This window comes from Plectropomus leopardus, chromosome 19 (genome assembly GCF_026936395.1).
Source record: "Plectropomus leopardus strain MGB_pleo_1.0 chromosome 19, ASM2693639v1, whole genome shotgun sequence".
Lineage (NCBI taxonomy): Eukaryota > Metazoa > Chordata > Actinopteri > Perciformes > Serranidae > Plectropomus > Plectropomus leopardus.
This window is the reverse complement of record NC_142194.1, coordinates 13,686,967-13,704,322: the sequence shown is the minus strand read 5'-3', so window position 1 is coordinate 13,704,322 and position 17,356 is coordinate 13,686,967. Positions and strand designations below refer to the sequence as shown.

Genomic DNA, 17,356 nt, shown 5'->3' with positions numbered 1-17,356 from the left:
TGCATGACTCCATGAAAATGTAACAAAATAGCAAAGTTGCAGTACATCCTTTATGCTGTGTTTAGGGTAATGTCAAAAACTTACGTAAAACGCACAATACAATAAAATGCAATACATAACCGACATTAAGAAAGACGTGGATTAATACTCAAAAGGTGACTTGTAAGGAGCTGCATGATAATCAGGCTTGATTTTCATTTCATTTCACTTTATTGCTTAATCGCAAGACATTACAATCGCATCTCTGAAGAAGATCCTGACAGGCAGAAGTCTGTCTGAAGCGCGACATTGAACGCAGCATCTGTCCCGGATGTGACGTTGACGTTTCTTTCACGTCTCCGCCAGTGTTTTTAAAAAAGCGGCGGTTGGTCCCGGTTCCTCCTCGAGTACCGTTTGTTGATTAAACAGCATTCAATTCTTTATCGCAGTCATTCAGCACTGAAACAAACGTAAGTAGGTTACACTTTTTGCACCGACGAAGCGTAAATATGTTTATCAGACTAATAAAACTTAATTAAAACTAGCTCAGCGTGTATTTGTGGCCCCGGTGCAGAGGAAAGCTAGCTAAGGCTAACGTACAACCTAGCGTGCTAACTAGCTAGGGAGGTGGCTAACAGCTTGTGCTACAATGTTGTGGTTTAGTAGAAAACTAATGCTACGTTCTTTTCCTGTAAAACTTCACAAACTTGTAACATTGTTTGGAGCGAAGATACCACGTGTTATTTAACAACACGATTATGAACAGATATACTATTGTTGAACCTCTGAGACTTTGTGTTTACCCTTTGAAACCCGAGCAAATTGTTTGACTTCTCTCACACATGGAGAGAAGGCAATGAGCAACTTTACAAGACATGGCCCCAAAATTATATATGTGTGTATTTAATATTTGTATCATATTTAAAATATCCCAAATATAAAATAATTATAAGTATAATTTTCTGGACATTTTTTCCTTTTAATAAATGTAATTTTTTTTGTTTTTTCCTTTTTTATTTGCTAATAATCCGTATTTGCAAAGTTGGTCATTACATTTTTCCCCATGTTTGTTGAAAGAAAGCTGCTCTGGTTTCAAAGAGTTAAATTCCCTCAAATTTTGGACACAACATTATCAAAATGAAGATATTTGATGTAATTTGTATTATAGCTGTTTATATTATGGGTCAACCAATGTTGTTTTTTCTGGACCAATATGATACTGATTATTAGTAATTAATGAAACTGATAACCAATTTTTGTAACCAATATGCATTTACAATAAAAATGAAAATCTTTCTGTCAATATTTATAATTTGGAATATAACAAACTTTAACACACAACTTTGTTTAAATCCCTTTAGTAAATGTTTCATCAAAACTGAAATGGTAAACATCATATACAGCAACTTTTTTGATAAAGTCAAGTGAAAACTTAAACAAAAATGAATAAATAAAAATAGCTCTCTTGAGGTTTTACAAAATAAACGTTCCTCCCATGCTCACACTCTCTTTACACTTTTTAGGTTTACAGGTAATTGGCAAAATGCCAAATATCCTGGCAGGATTTTGGGGCCGATAATCTGTCAACTCCTAGTTTATATGTGAAATATCTGGCTCCTGATAGTAGAGCTTGTTTTTATTAGCTCTTTGTCAATGTGTATGTGGACTTACATTCTTTAATTAACACTTGTGCGTTGTTCTCTCTTTTTAGTAGGATCCTGGTGTATTTCTGTAAAGTTGTTAGCTCCTTTACGGCACCAGGATCATGAAGCGCCAACAGTATGCAGAGGAACAAGGTCTTCTGGGCTCACTGTGTCCTGGACAGAAGAAACTGGAGGGGAAGATCTTTTACCTGGACAGTGTAAAGAAACGCTCGACAGCCCTGCTCTTGGAGGCTGTAGCTCTTCTAGGAGGGGTAAGCAAGTGTGATGTATGTCTCTGGATCTTGTGCTGTTAACACTGACTGTTGTTAATTAAATACAAGAATTGCAATCGGGTATGACCTAGGAATTGACGTTTTAGATACAAAGTAAACTTTTGCAAGAATTTGGCCACACATCAATTTGTATCAATATGTCTGTCTTTGAAGACAGAGGAATATCAGTTTTGCCGGATCAGTGTGGCGTTAAAACAGTTTGGTTTTGCTTTAGTCTGGCTCAGTTTTGAAGTTGCAATAGCCAAAAACACCACTAGAGGTACACCACATTCTTACAAAAACAAAATGGAATAATATTATATGGAACAATGGACAGCAGTATGTTGTTGATGTTGTTGTTTCCTTAAGTTATCAAAAGATCAAGGCAGATGTCTCTCAGCAAAAACTGATGTTGTTTTCTTATCATTGTTTTGAAGAGGGTTGAGAGTTTCCTGCACAAGGATGTGAGCTTTGTCGTGACTGGATGCCAAGAGGGCCTGAAGGAGCAGAAGTGTACCGATACCAAAGCAGGTGCAAAGGGGACAAGTGAAGAAGCCCAGCATCCTATAATGCAGAGAGGGAGCGCCCTCAGCAGTGACAAACGGCGACCTGGAACTCCTAGACCAACGGTACTGAGCATCACTTATGCATGTTTTAAAACTTTTACAGTTTGTAAGGGTGTTGGTACTTAAAGTTATAACTTAGTGATTACCATTTAGCTGAATGAGGTAACACAAGGGTCACTGAGCCCATGGCCCACTGATGGAAATGCTTGCCTATTCAGTTTTATGAAGTGGGTGTCTATGGAGACATTCCTGGACAAAAATCACAAGCAGTGCACTGTCATTAATAATTCACTCTCAAACACGTAAAAAAATATTTACTAAGTATGTACACACACACACACACACACATACACACACACCATCTATGCTGTGGTAAACCTTTTATCTCACCACCTGCAGGTCTCATAAAAAAATTTATATAAATGAGAGTTAAACCACAGCCTACAAAAATACCAACCAACAAAACGGAAACATTTTTCAGGATTAAGACGAGGACAGAGACAAGCCTGTGTGTGTGTGTGTGTGTGTGTGTGTGTGTGTGTGTGTGTGTGTGTGTGTGTGTGTGTGTTTGAGAGAGAGAGAGAGAGAGTCATCGAGATAGGGAAAGAAATGATGGAAGGTAGATTATTGCACACAATATTTCTGTAAGTTAGTATTAACATAATCAGAAAATTGCTGTGTCACTTTTTGACCCATTTCCCCAAATCTGTGATATTTTCAAGTAATCTTAACCAAACCCGCCTGACCTATGGGTTGTGGGTCAACACGTTCATAACTGTTTCAAGATTTAATCTGCAAACAAAAACACTGCAATCACAATTTATCGCCATAAGTGCCACAAAAGAGAACAAAATAGAGATCTTTGATTTTAACTTGACTTAACTTCTAACTAATATCCTTAAATATAATTAACCTGATAACTGTCAAGAAAAAAAGGTTGAGAGGTAAATATTACTGATGTCAAGTCTTGAAACTGACTTGACATCAGTAATATTTACCTCTCACCCTTTTTTTCTTGACAGTTATCAGGTTAACCCAAACAGCAGATTCTTTTGGAATAACTTATGTGGTCTGTTGTACTGTTGTACTTTGAATGTAGTGCATCAAAATAGAGGTTATTCATTTAATAAAAAGAAAAGGAAAGGAGGATTTCCCTGCACTGGGGGTCTGGGCTTAGCCCTGAATGTCCCCAAATCCTGGAAACACACCACCATACACCTGTCTTGTGCTTTTTGTTTATTATCTGGCCCCTGGTCTCCTGTCATTTTGTAAAATTGGCCCCCAGGCAATGTAAATTAAGTAGACATGTTCCAGTAGATGCCACAATAAAGTATAAACTAGAATGAAATGTATATCTGTGCTGTATTTTTCTCTCCAGGCCTGTGGCAGCCGTGGGAAGGCCCTGCTTGAAAAAGCCATTCGCAACAACGTAAGTGTCAGTGTAGCCAAAATATGGCTCGTCCTGCAGATCTGTGGGCTATATATATTTTTGATGGATATTGGTTATATACTGAAGGCTGACATGTTTTTCATCTTGACTTGATTCTGTTGGATCTGTCTTGTAGGAACGACTGCAGGGGAGCAGTGTTTTGGCCAATGCTCGATCATGGGGAGTGAAGATTTTGTATGTGGATGGTATCCTTTGAGTAACACGTACATGTCTGTAATGCAGTGAACCTCTGCTCACAGCAGATGGCACCATGTGAGTGCTTATGGTTTGTTCTGCGCTGGTACTGATACTGACCGAACATGTTTGCTGTCCAACATCTCAAAAATGTCCCATTCTTAATCACAGAACAGTGTGTGAGAGTCTCGTATTATTCCTTAATGTTTTATCAGATGTCCTTTTATATTTGAAACAGCTGACTCGAGAGAGCCTCAGTGTGACACAAAAGAGGCCAGAGGTAACAAGTCCACCACATATCCAAATGTAGTAGACATACAGAAAAATAAGTAAACAAATTTATATTAAAACAAAGCTTTAAAAAGACAAAATCAATTAAATAAGCTCCCATTAAAATATAATCAACTTTATCAGGGTTATAAAGAAAAAAATATAAGAACTATTCAAATTGCTTTAATATAATGTACGTCTGTCTTTACTCTTTAATATCAATGAGTCTTATTTTAAGCTTCTTTTTTGATTGCAGAGGACTTACACCAAACAAGGTTCTTATGTTATCAAAGGTGAGTTGATATACACATAAGCATTTTCCAGCAATCCTGTATTTCCCTGTGTAAAAGCTTATTTGATTGTTACCTGTTCTTCTTCAAACAGCTGTACCTTTGAGGTCACCCTTTCTAAAAATTGAAGATTTGAGCAGGTGAGTTATTCTGCTTATTCAGTTTGTTTTTTTCTTTAGCAGAGGAGGGGGATTTGAGTCCAAGCATAACACGTTGGAAAGAGCAATCATCTGTCCTACTACCTCAGAAATCTCCTTAACTCCAGAGGGAAATATCTTCATCTTTAGCTGCTAAATGCACCAATGTGTTCACCAGCTAGTTGTTAATTGTGTCTGTCTGCTGTTTGGTGCTGAACCGGAAGTGTACAGTGGGTTTGTAGTAAGGTTTTAGTCTTTATCTCAAGTCTTGATCTCAAGACAGGGTCTTGGTCTCGTCTCCACTGCATTTTCAATCTGTTTTCTCTTGGTCTTGTACAACATGAAAGTGGGATTTTATTTCAAGACCAGTCAAGACCACAAATGCAAGGATATCAGCCCATGGACAAAAAAGGAGGGTTGAATATACGTGTATGGTTGAGATTTCAGCTGTTCGTATTTGTTTGCTCACAGGAAACAAAGTTTAAAAAAAAAAACACATGGAAAATTCACCTCTGCAGTGTTTTATTATTAATTTATCAAGACATTATTCATGGTACACTTATGCATACACAAATGTACTGCATGGCAATAAAAGAGATGACTGAAGAGGAATTTTCATTTGTCGATTCCTGTTTACTTTGGGATTCTGAATCTGTCAGATTAATGTGAGGAATGTCTATATGTTCCATATTTTATTATAAGTGTGTGACTTGCATTTGTCTTGGTCTCAACCCCTCAAAGTCTTGGTCTTGTCTCAGTACACTGGACTTGGTCATGATTTGGTCTCGGTTTACATGTTCTTGACTGAAATCTTGTATTGAGCTTCTTTTTTTCTTGTTGAAAGCAGTGACCTTGTGCACCTAAACAATGCTGTGAGAGATAAACAAAGACCTGAGAGGTGCTTTAAACCTGGGGGTGGGCTACAGATTGAGGAAATAATGCTTCATAGGTTCATCAGGACTAGCAATCCCGATCACATTGTCATTTGATATATTGTTAGTATAAAATATTGGCTATCACTGCTTTAATACTGTTTTTGATTCCAGTTAATGAGGAAAGACAAGCTAGAATACAATAGTGGAAAGATAAAATACGCTCTTTGGCCTGCCCAGGTTCATGTAGTGGTTGATTAGTCCGATTAGATCCTTTTTTGCTTGCCAAGTATAATGACAGTGAAACAACAATGAGTGGCAGTGACCTGTCCCCGTGTTTCTGCCCTTCTTACCCCACTGTGCGCTGGTTGTGGAGGTTTGCATTTCAGCCCAGATGATTTTCTTAATTGAACCCGTTGAGGAGTCCCATCGTGTAATGTGACAAGGCCCCCCCCAGTGATGCCGCTCCCCAGGAGCCCAGAGCTCAAGCGGATACGATTTCTTTTCGATGAGGCTTTGCAAGCTCTGCTGCCTGTTGCTGCAGGGGATCTCTACGTGCTAACAGGTCTTTTCATTTGTCCTCTCATTTCAGTTAATTGAAGTGCTCTGGCTAATGCATGTAGGCCATTGTTGAGAGAAACTGAACCCATGACATCTGAAACATTTCGGTTTTAGCTTATCTAGGGTCGATCTCAGATGGGTAATCTCACATTCGGCTTTGCTAGGCGTATTGAAACATTTTGAATTTGAAAATATTTTGATAATAGTCAAAATCGTCCTTATAAAGGTAGACTACTGTTGATTTGATTCTAATTCAGAGGGCTACAGTGTTATTATGAAAGAATTATGAATTCATCTCCATGCATAACATTTTTTTATTTTTTAAATGCTTTATTTCTCTTACGGTTTCACTATTTGTCACTCTTAAAGCAGCATTTTTGTGCCATCCATGATAAAATTTTCCTTCCATCATCTTTTAGTTTTAATTAGAGCCCAGTGTATTGGCCAATCACAGATATATTAGTAATGGTGGATACATCTTTTTATGTATTTTACTTGTTTTATTTATTTTATTTCCCTTTTGTGTGTTTTTATTCCTTTTGTTGTTTTTGGTCTTTTATTTGAATTATCTTATCCACACTCAGATATCCATTGTAAAGGACAATTTAATGTATAACTTTGTTAGTGCTAAAGCATTTTCACTTGATTTATATTTTGTGTATTACATTCTCTTATTTTGTTTTCTTACCAGGAAATACAGGCCCTTGCATATGCAATCTATGACCTTCCCCACTATGTCGTACCTGGGCCGATTTAGCCCCTTTGAAACTCCTCCTCCTCGGTTTGAAAAGCAGGCCGAGCAAGGAGAAAATAAAACAAGGTTTGTCCAACTGCCATTATTTGAAGGGTACAAAGACTTTGTGTTTAAAAGTCTGTTATAAAGGATTTGACATAATTGTGGTTCATTCTTTGAAAATTAGGGAGAAGAAAAAAGCTGAAAGCAGCATTCAGGACAAATCTCAAACCCCACTCAGCTGTAACCCTTCACCTTGGCGGCCACGCAAAAAGGACCTGTCTTACTGCGAATGTTGTCATCAGCCCTTCACTAATCTGGAGGAGGTGAAATAGCTTTTGTTTTTACATTACTGATTTTTTACTTTTATTGTTTATCTTATATTTACATCTGTGTCTTGTGGTCTTTGTTGGCCCTCGCAGCACTTGCAGTCTGATCAGCATCGTTCGTTTGTGCTGGATCCCTCAAACTACGGTGTGGTGGACCAACTCGTGACTGAAATGTTTCCTGGATTCAACCTTAATCAAGCTGAACAATCAGAAGAAACACTGAACCGGTGAGTTTTTATTGGTCTTTTACAGGTATTTATAACAGGTAAAAGAGGACTGGGTGCGCTGCAGTCTGTCAAATATATTCACTATGAATTAAATCAAGTCATTTTTAGGCAGAAACAACATTTCAGTAACAAGATAGAAGCTGCAATCACTTTTTGGCAAGTTGAAAATTGCATTTTATTTGTTGTATTGGTCTTTGTAACGTATTTACACAGGTAAAAAGGGACTGGGTAAGATATAATCTCAAATATAATCTCTATGAGTGAAATCAAGTCATTTTGAGGCAAAAACAGCCTTTCAATGGCAAGATAGGAGCTGCAGTCGCTTTTTGGCAGGTTTCTATGTGTTGTATTGGCTCTTCAAAAGGTATTTCAACAAGTAAAAGAAGGTAAAAAGGACTGGAGTGGTTATAATCTTGGGCACAGAGCAGGTAATATAATGCATATAACCCATCCGTAAAATGTGACAGACTACTTTCCAAATGTAAACAAGATTTTAGACATATTAAACACATACAAACAACGGGAACAACAATATTGTCTATAATCGCATAAATGTCATGCCTGATCAAACTATAAATCGCAAACACATGAACTTTGGGTTTCAAGAAACATTGAAGTTTCACAAAGACATACCTATACTCTTACCAATGACATAATGTTATGTGTATTTACATGCTACGACTGTTTGATCCATTTAAAAGCAGCTGAAGACGTGAATACTGGGCGATACAGCTTTAACAGGCTGCACGTGCTCCCGTGGACAGCAATCAGTTTCTGGCAGACGATCACTTTTTGCCACAATGCCAGTGATGATGACAATGAGGCTGCAGTGAGAGGAGCACAAAGTATGGCATGAAACACAGCAATGTGATGTGTCAACAGTTGAGGCTATTTGTCAGAGAATAAATGCGACAACTCCTCATGACCCGAGATGCGTTCCCATGTCTAGCTCGCCAGTTGCTGATGTAAGTGACAGAAGTTAGCCCGAAGTTAGCAAGCTAAGTTAGTTTCCCACTGGAAACTGATCAGACTCCCTTAAGGTGGACTGTTAAGGTGGACCCACTTTTCTCATTAAAGTGACAGTCCCATATGCTTCTAAACAGATAATGGAAAAATGTCTGTCTGTCTCTGCTGAGTGTCTCGTGAGTTAGTGAAATAATCATTGATTCTTACTCAAAATGTATTTTGCTGTTATTGATACAGCAACTGTTATGTATTGTTACATTATATTTGTTGGGTTAGGTTTTATTATTATGTGAATGTGAACAAACTACGGTAATGTGCAAGATGTGTTACCCAGCTGTGGCTGCACCACAAAGCTTTCATTGTTTTTTAGTTCACTTGTATTTTAAGTTAAAGGACATCCAGTGTAAAAAATAAACACCACAGTTAATGTTCAATAACTGCATGATGTTGTAAAGGCAAAGTGAGTAATCATATTATAAATAATATGATATCAATATCATTCATAATCATCAGGATTATTATTCTTGCCATAATTGAGCAGTCCTACCCATAAGTACACTGCACAGAAAACAACGACTGCGCAACTCGAAGTAATCTCAGTCAACTGAGGTTCTCTGACTGATGATCGAGCCTCTGACTGCAGGGCAGCCCTGGTCTAAAGCTCCTCGCGTGTCAGCAAGCTCACTTAATATCTTCCAGCTTTGCAAAATAAAAGTCATGCACTTCAGCACCGCTGCTGGAAAAGATTAGAGGGGAAACATTGCCTGGTGTTGTGAAATTCCTGTGATTTTCTTTCTAGTTCTACCACACTGAATTTCTGTGTTTCAATGATTTTCTGTATTTTCAATGCCCTCCTTCCAGGCCACCAACTCCTTTGCCCATTTGTGAACTCGAGCCTCTCACTGATGCCGAGACGGAGCATGCAGTTCAGGCCCTGCAGAGACAAAGTTCCTCATTCAGTATTCACATCTCCAGTCCTACCAGGGGTCCTCTTTCCTCTGTCCCAGCCAGCCCGTCACCAGAAGTTCAATTTCCAATCCCAAAACCACCAGCTGCTCCACCTGTTGACATCCAGCATTTCACTGTTAACACAGACTGCCAACTCTCTGACAACAATACTTATGCTCTTAGTCCAGTCATGCCTGTTTTGGATGTTGAACCACAAGCAAGTGACTCAGCCAACCAGCACCCTGACGCTCAATGTCTGTCCCCTCGCCCTGACACACCACCTTTTGATCCTTACCCCCTGCCTCCGGCCCTTAGCCCACAAGCCCTTTATCCCTCCTACAATATGGACCCGCACTCCGACCCTCCTGTCCTCAGTCCTCAATGGTACCCTGCAGAGAAGGCTGTGGAGGGACATACTTGTGAAATGGACATTGAAAGGAGTGTGTCTCCGTCTGTCCCAGATCCTGTCTCCTCCCCACATTTTCCCTCTGTGGCTTTGACAAATGCAGAAGAATCAAAAGTATCAAGCCAAGAAAATTTTTCAGGATTTAATGAGATCATATGTTCCACCAGTGGTTTGGAATATGTTGCTCAATTTTCACGTAGATCTCGTTCTCTCCCTCGACACTCAACGACAGCGCTAAACCCCAAAAAGCGCTGTAGATCAGCCAGCCCTGAACACAGCCGGAGCAAAAAGAGGAGGATTACAGCAGAATTTGGCTATAGCAGTTGCTGCACTGAACAAGAGGATACATCTGCCAAACTAAAAAATGACATTATGAAATCTGCGGGTTCTTTACTATTTGATAAGGTTTCTTGTCAGGTAATACAGTCCTGTCTGATTTCAGAGGTCTCATCAATGTGCACTGTGGACACGCTTGGTTCAAAACAGACTTTTACCACGCTTTCTGTGCCTACTGTACGGAATCTTAGTCAGGCATCAAATCAAATGAACATTTCGGATCCTGGGGGTACTTTTATTGCTGAACAACTATCGTGGCCACTCTCTTCAAAAGCAAAGATTTGTGTTTCTCCACTCCACTTTCCCAAGGACAAATCTCAAAGTGTGTTTTCCAGTCAAGACTCTCAACGCTCACTATCCCACTGCACCTCAGTGTGCATCGAGTCAGCCCTCATCCCAGACTTAGCCGCGCTCTCTTCATCATCATCAGACTCTGACTGGGACTGCGGCCTGCTGTCGCGGCTCGGACGGACTCCTGTAGCCTCTCTGTCACCTCCTGAGCCGAGCTGTGAGCTCGACCAGGAGCTCCTTCACACGCCGTGCACCTGGATGCACGACACTAGCTACGAGTCACGTCTACACACTGTTCTTCAGCCGACAACGCCGGCAGCCTCGCTGTGTGGGGAAGAGATGGACTCTTCATCGTTTTCAAGGACTGTGGTACAGATAGTTGAGGTTCAGCACTGATTGTTTCTTGGCCATTTTTAAAGAACTGGAAGAACCACGGCCTGGAAGTCGCAGAAGGCAGTCTTTAGCCCTTTTTTACACAGAGATCCAACAAGAAGGTTTCAGTTTTCAGACCTTTCTTTACACCGCCTTTGCTTTTCTTACAGATCCAAACAATGGCTGCACAACGCCACACTAATGTGTGGTTTAAACCAGCATGCTGGTGTTCAGCTTTGGCCTCTAGTGTGACATATAACAAGCGTGTTGGACAGTGCTTTCTAAACAATAACAATGACATAACATGGCAATAACAATGATTTACCGTCCCTATTATATGGCGGTTGATTTTGTCCTCTGCTCTGAGGTTAAGGTGCTCCCAAATCACAATCCTCCTCAGTTTGTTGACATTGTGGTTGCTGTTCTTTTTTTCAAAGTTAGCTAGTGGGTCGCAGACATGACACGTTAAAGTGCCACATGGCTGTCCCTCTTACACAAAAGTCAACAGAGTGCAGGAATGATGTTTTCTTGTAGGTAAACCCGGAAGGTAATGTCGCCCTGGTTCCCTCATCAAAAAGCCTATGGGATTTTTCTGTTGGATTTTGGATCATTTCAGAAAATAAGCTCTGTGGTAAACAAATGTTTATGATACTTACACATTTTGCTCAGCAAGATAATCATCTTTACAACACCACTTTCAGGATTTTTGAAGCCTAAATGTAATCGGCATAAGTAAAAAGCCATTCTTAGGCTATACTACGGTGGCATCGCCACCGCTACGAGATTGTGAAGCTGTGTTCGGCGCAGCTCGTTATTATGATGTTCAGTAGTTTAATTTAACCACTTGTTTGAAACTGCTTTTTTTATGTCACATTCAGGCTTAAAAGTTCAGAGTGGGGTATTAACTGACGTATTTTGATGTTGTAGAACAAAATGTAAAAGTCTTTTTGGCTTGTATTAACCACAGAGCTTATTTCAGGCTTCTAACAAAAAACCCATTTAAAATACAAATGAATTTCCGGGTTTAAGGATTCACTCCTGAGGTTTTCTATTCAGCACTGTTAATGTCTCCACTGCTGACTTAAAGGCAAGACTACTCTGTCCACCCGTTCCACAATAGTACTTTTTTACACATAACACTGGGGCAGAGTAATGATGCGACATTGCCATCTTGAACAGGCAGCGTTAAAGGGGCTTTTGACCTTCAGCTGTGTATCCCACAACAAGAAACAATAAGTGGCACTTGAGCTCATCAAAATAAGTCAATGTACACTGAATGAATTTAAAACTTAGTGTAAACTAAAATGTAACATTTAGCTGTTTTTACAGATGCAGATTTTTACTTTTATTTTTTGTTGCAGTAGATGTAAGTAGATTGTGCATCTTCCCATGAATTTGAAGAACATCCATCATATTTTTTCCTCTGAACCCCTAATCGTCCTCGTGCACAGAAGCAATATTCTGTATGTCATGCTGACTGCAGTCTTTCAGCAGCTATGTCCGGGAACACATGGTGGTATTGAGAATTTAATGAGGCTTTTTCTGAAGGGGGCATTACTCAATTACTGTAAGTGCTGTGTCTGGATCAGATCCCACTTTTGCTGGTGTTGATGAGGCATTTGTGGAAGATTCACATAACCTGTGAGATGGAAATGTGTCTGATTAATGTCAAATGCCTTTTTCCTGGCTTTTGAAGGTCGTCCAAAGGACTAGCTTTGTCATGGAAAGACGCCTGCTTCACAGTGGTGTGCTGCACCCACAGGGAGGTTTTTTATCTTCACTTCACGTCATCGCTCACCATAATTGACAAAACTTAAAACCCCATGTTGTTCAAAAATCTCACCTTCTGAGTATCTTGCGTGGAATTAAAAACAGAGGGAAACCACACACGAATTCAGTTTGTGGTAGCAACTCTCGTGGAAGAAATGTGATGTAAATTCATGTACAGTGTTTTTAAATAAATGTTTTTATCCTCAAATATTTCCTGCTACATAGGTCAGAAACACTTTTTTTCTCAGGTAGAGTAAAGTTAAGATGTGTTGAGGTAGGTTGAAGGTAATATTTCTCAGTCATAATACATGCTGACTCTGCTTTCAGGCTAAAGGAGAGCCAAATGGAGAGGCAAGAGATGAGGCAAGGGCAGCGGTGGGTCGATGTGTCCTGTTTGGCTCATCCGCCCAGCTTCCAGCTGACATAAACAATATTTGATATCTCATCTCAAAGCCTTGTTACATAACCCTTAAACATTCAGATTTGTTGGAATGAAAGGAGCCTTTGTATGGGTGGGTCTGGCCAAAAACCACTTCACCTCATCACCAAAGAAAGGAGAACAATCCTGCCCTTTAACTCAGGGGACTTTTGGGTTGTGTGTGTACTGTGTGAACTTTGTTGGAAAAGTAAAAGGACTGCAGGAATTGTGTCTTGTGATGGTGTGATGTCTAACAGGAAGTTTAGGGGTGACGTTTAAGCGACATACAACGCTGAAAAATCTTTGCCTCTTAAAAAGTCAAAATGGTTGCTCCTACAAGAAATACTTATCAATCATTTTGGCCCAGAAGTTGGTTTATTGTTTTGTCAGCCACTGTTTTGAAGGTCAAAAATTAATTTGAACGAGAATAGAAAAGTTCACTAATTAGAAGAAAACATATTATTATTACGTTATTTCTTGAAACAACTGAATGTAGATGATCCGCGCTGAACAGAGTCCATAGCAACAGTCAAAATCAAATAACGCTAGTTTACAGAAATTATCAGTTTCTTTCATTCTAAAATAAATAAAACTATCTTATTGAGTAAACAGGTAGGCGTTATCCTGCTGTGACATTACTGCCTGCTGCACCTCATGCGTTGTCCAGTGGTCGGCTAGCTGCAAGCTCATCAGCCAGGTACGACCAAGCACCTCCGTTTCGATCCTTTAAACCTGGAGCCTCTCCTGGTGGTGGAGCAGTGGCAGGGATGTCTCCCTGCCACCCCCTGCAGCGAGCCCTTGTGCTAAATGTTGCCCCAGCACTTGTCCTTTCTCCTCAACCATAGCAAGAAGCTGCTCCTTTCGGCCTCTTGCCTTCAGCTGCTTTGTTCCAGTTACACCCATGTCCCTCATTAGGCGATCAGCTGATGTGTTGCCCCAGCCCTTGTCCTTCTTCCTCAACTATAGCCAGAAGCTCTTGAAGAAGTTGGCTCGTTCCTTCTCCTTTTCCTTTCTCTTCCTCTGTCTGTGGATACACTCTGCCCTCCGCACACTTGGCAGGCGTTTTCTCTTGCTTGGTGTTTCTTGCTACCAGCATTTTTGGAGTAGATGCTGCCAATGCACCCGCTACTCAGTCTCTCTCTCTCACCTCTCCTTCTGTCTTAGCATGGTGGATTTCTTGGTCGCAATTGTGCCAGACCTGTCTTTACACTCCTGGTAGACAATGTCTCCCAACAGGTTGAGCCTAGACTCCACACACCCTCACAGAGACCTCTCCAGTATTTACCTGAGTTCTTAGTCCAGTTTACACCAAGCCATTGCCTCAGTGGCCTTCGGCCATTTGATGTTGTCCCTTCTAGCTGGTGCTGGTGACAAATGGGTGCGTTTGCTTGTTGCCCACATGGCGGGTTGTTCTCCACTACAAAGCCTTTCTCCTCGACTGACTGACTTCCCCCAGCAAGGATGGGTCCGTTGGCACTGTGGTTTTCAACCTGGCCTTTGGTCCCTCTTGTCTGATCTGCTGCTGCAGTGCAAGGTTGCTACTGGACATTCTCCTCACACCTCTTTCTCCCCTGGTGGATTTGAAGCCCCCTGAATGTGGTCACCTTTTTTCACCTGCACCCACATATGCGCAAGCTCTTCTTGTTCTCCCTGTTCAAACCTGTCGTTTCTGTGTGATCCATCCAAGTAGTCCCATCTTTCACACTGCTTCTCAGAGGGTCTGTGGGTTGTTTTCTCTTTATAGACTTTGTGGTGAGTGTTGGGTGCTTCTTTGGAGACTAGTGCTACCCCTGGTGCGGTCTTTCCTGCAGCCATCCAGTCTTTCCGGGCTGTCCTCCAGTCTTCCCTGGACTCCAACTGCCCTATTCACTGTAGTCACTGGATTACCAGAGATGACATTGAGTAAAAAGGTAGGTGTTATCCGGCTGTGGCTTTACCACTTGCCGCACCTCCTCTGGTGCCCAATGGTCGGCTAGTTGCAGGGTTGTCAGTCAGGTACCACCAATCACCAACGCTCCTTTAAACCTGGAATGTCTCCTGGTGGCAGAACCCCCCTGCAGCGAGCCCTTATGCTAAGTATTACCCCAGCACTTGTCCTTTCTCCTCAACCATAGCCAGAAGCTGCTCCTTTCGGCCTCTTCAGCTAAGCTTTTTTAGGGCCTTCTGCTGCTTTGTTCCAGTTACACCCATGTCCCTCATTAGGCGATCGGCTAATGTACCAACAAATCCACTTTGATCAGATAGATGATGGTTCTCCAGTCTGCCTCCTTGCCTTCAGAGGCGAGGTCTGAATACTTAAGCCTCTTCCTTTCTGGGGCAACTTCAATTGCCTCCTCCCATCGGACAGTTGGCTTGATGAGGGGCACGGTCTTGATGCTGCTGGACCACATCACCATGTCTGGGCGGACGCTCGTGATGGGGATCTCTCTGGGGAACTAGAGCTTGCTGCCGAGGTAAAGTCTCATGCTGCAGTCCTGGGTGGCAAGAACTGCCCTCTACAATAATTAGGTAATTTATGGAAACATTTTGTAAATAATTGTTTTTTTCCATATTAAAAAATAGTCATGAAATTATTGATTCATATGTTTTTGATCATGTTTTGTTATATGATATAATTAAAAGGGAAAGAAATTATTATATCAAATACATTTAATCCGTGCTGTGAATTAGCAACTGTTATTGGCTTTGTCAAAGTTAATATTTTGCCTGATTCTGACAGAAGTGCAATGTTTTATGTTTCATAGTGTGTTTATTTTTTGTTCTCACCAGACCAGAGGTTTGGGCCCATCAGGTTTTATCAAAGCGCGTGGGTGGTCCCGTCCTGCTCCTTGTTTCCACGGCTGGATCCCAAGTCCTTAAATTGCATCCTCGCTTCCCTCACTTGCATCTTTTCCTTGAGTCTAAGCCCTGCCCACCAGGGATGCATGGAGAGACAAGGAAATCATGAGAGGAGAGAGGAAAGCACAGATGGTTTTAAGAGACATGAGGCCTTGTTTCCTTTGAAGCCCCATGTAAAGCCTCTGTTTCTGATGAGGGCAGCAGCCGCTGATTGGGCCGCTGCTGGTTATTTGGGTGCACTAAGCATAATGTGATGCTCACAGAAAAGAGGAAAAGTCACAAAACTTTACAGACTCTGCATATATGTTCCACTATAGCAGAACTGTAGAACAGACATTTTTCAGCAGCTGCTCTGCTGAGAAACCAATGTCTGCATTACTTGCTGCCAGGTCGTTAATGACGTCATCATATGATTATATGACAGCTTCTAAAAGAGTTGTGCACTGACAGCAAGACCACTGATGTTTCTGTTTCACTGATGAACGCACGTATGTTTCAATGAGCTTTAAGTGTCAAAAAATGTCGCTCTGCAGAGGCAACAGACTGTATAGGCCCAAATCACTATAATAATAATAACTAAAAATTGAGTTAGTGCTGCAGCTGCTGTGTTCCCTGAACCAGCGGCGTTGTGTCTGAGAGGGCCTTCAGACAACGATTGATGATGATATTGGACTGTTTTGTGCGCCCTCCGGTACTGGTGCCATACGCACAGTGCGTAATGGCGCGCGCGTTATTGCGCGCACCAGTATCGGCGGCGCTGCAGCTGACCACAGTTGGATCAGCTGTCAGTCGCCTTTAACAGCTGTGGAGACTTTGATAGAGTTGATGTCACATCTACACTAACAGATAAATAATAGCCTAATAATACAGATGGAGTTTGGCCTTTCAGTGGCACAGCAGCAGAATTTCTCTGTTAAACAAACACCTGCCTATAACCTGCGCTCTGTATTCATACTGTACCCTGTTCCAAGTCGCAGAATGCTGTTCATTATTTGCATCTGCAGGCTATTTATTTATTTTCTGATTGTAAGTTCTTTATTTAATAACCAAGAATGTGGTCATGGCGTCTTTTGAGCACTGGAGATAAAGCATAAGTGCCAAAACCCGATGATCAGGGATGATCAGCCTCATGTATGACTGAAAAATTGGAGTAGAAAGTGTTGTATGCTTACAGACACACTCTCACACTTTAACTGTCTCCATTGTTAAAATTGATGGTGCAAATTGATCATGAAAACAGTGTTCTTTGGACCTTTTCGTTCGGTTGTTGGATAGTGAATCAGGAGATTAATGAAATGTCAAATTCGGTAGTGATAAACTTGAGTGCAATCTTTGATCTGTTTTCACTCTTTTCAATCAATAACTGACGGGAGCGTTTCGGCCGATAAAAGTCTTCTGTAAAGACTGCTCTCCAGTGTCCTCGCTCATCGCTCCTCAGGGGTCCCTCCTCGATCCCCGATCCTTGGCACATATAAGCGCTTTAGTATGTCCTTTAAGATGGCGCATCA

At 41.1% G+C, this 17,356-nt stretch overlaps 1 protein-coding gene across 2 annotated transcripts; it reads left to right on the top strand.

Moving 5' to 3' along the window:
* Positions 1 to 322: 322 nt before the first annotated feature.
* dbf4b (DBF4B-CDC7 kinase regulatory subunit) lies at positions 323 to 12,802 on the top strand. 2 transcript variants are annotated; one of them, XM_042507937.2, is made up of 12 exons: positions 323 to 449; positions 1,691 to 1,894; positions 2,332 to 2,523; positions 3,839 to 3,889; positions 4,026 to 4,095; positions 4,300 to 4,364; positions 4,611 to 4,647; positions 4,739 to 4,784; positions 6,906 to 7,034; positions 7,135 to 7,273; positions 7,370 to 7,503; positions 9,331 to 12,802. In XM_042507937.2, the coding sequence occupies exons 2-12, from the start codon at positions 1,745 to 1,747 to the stop codon at positions 10,844 to 10,846; spliced, it is 2,529 nt and encodes an 842-aa protein (XP_042363871.2). In that variant the 5' UTR covers positions 323 to 449; positions 1,691 to 1,744; the 3' UTR covers positions 10,847 to 12,802. The 2 variants fall into 2 exon arrangements, with proteins under 2 accessions (XP_042363871.2, XP_042363870.2); XM_042507936.2 differs by having other exon boundaries at positions 358 to 449; positions 1,694 to 1,894.
* Positions 12,803 to 17,356: the final 4,554 nt, after the last annotated feature.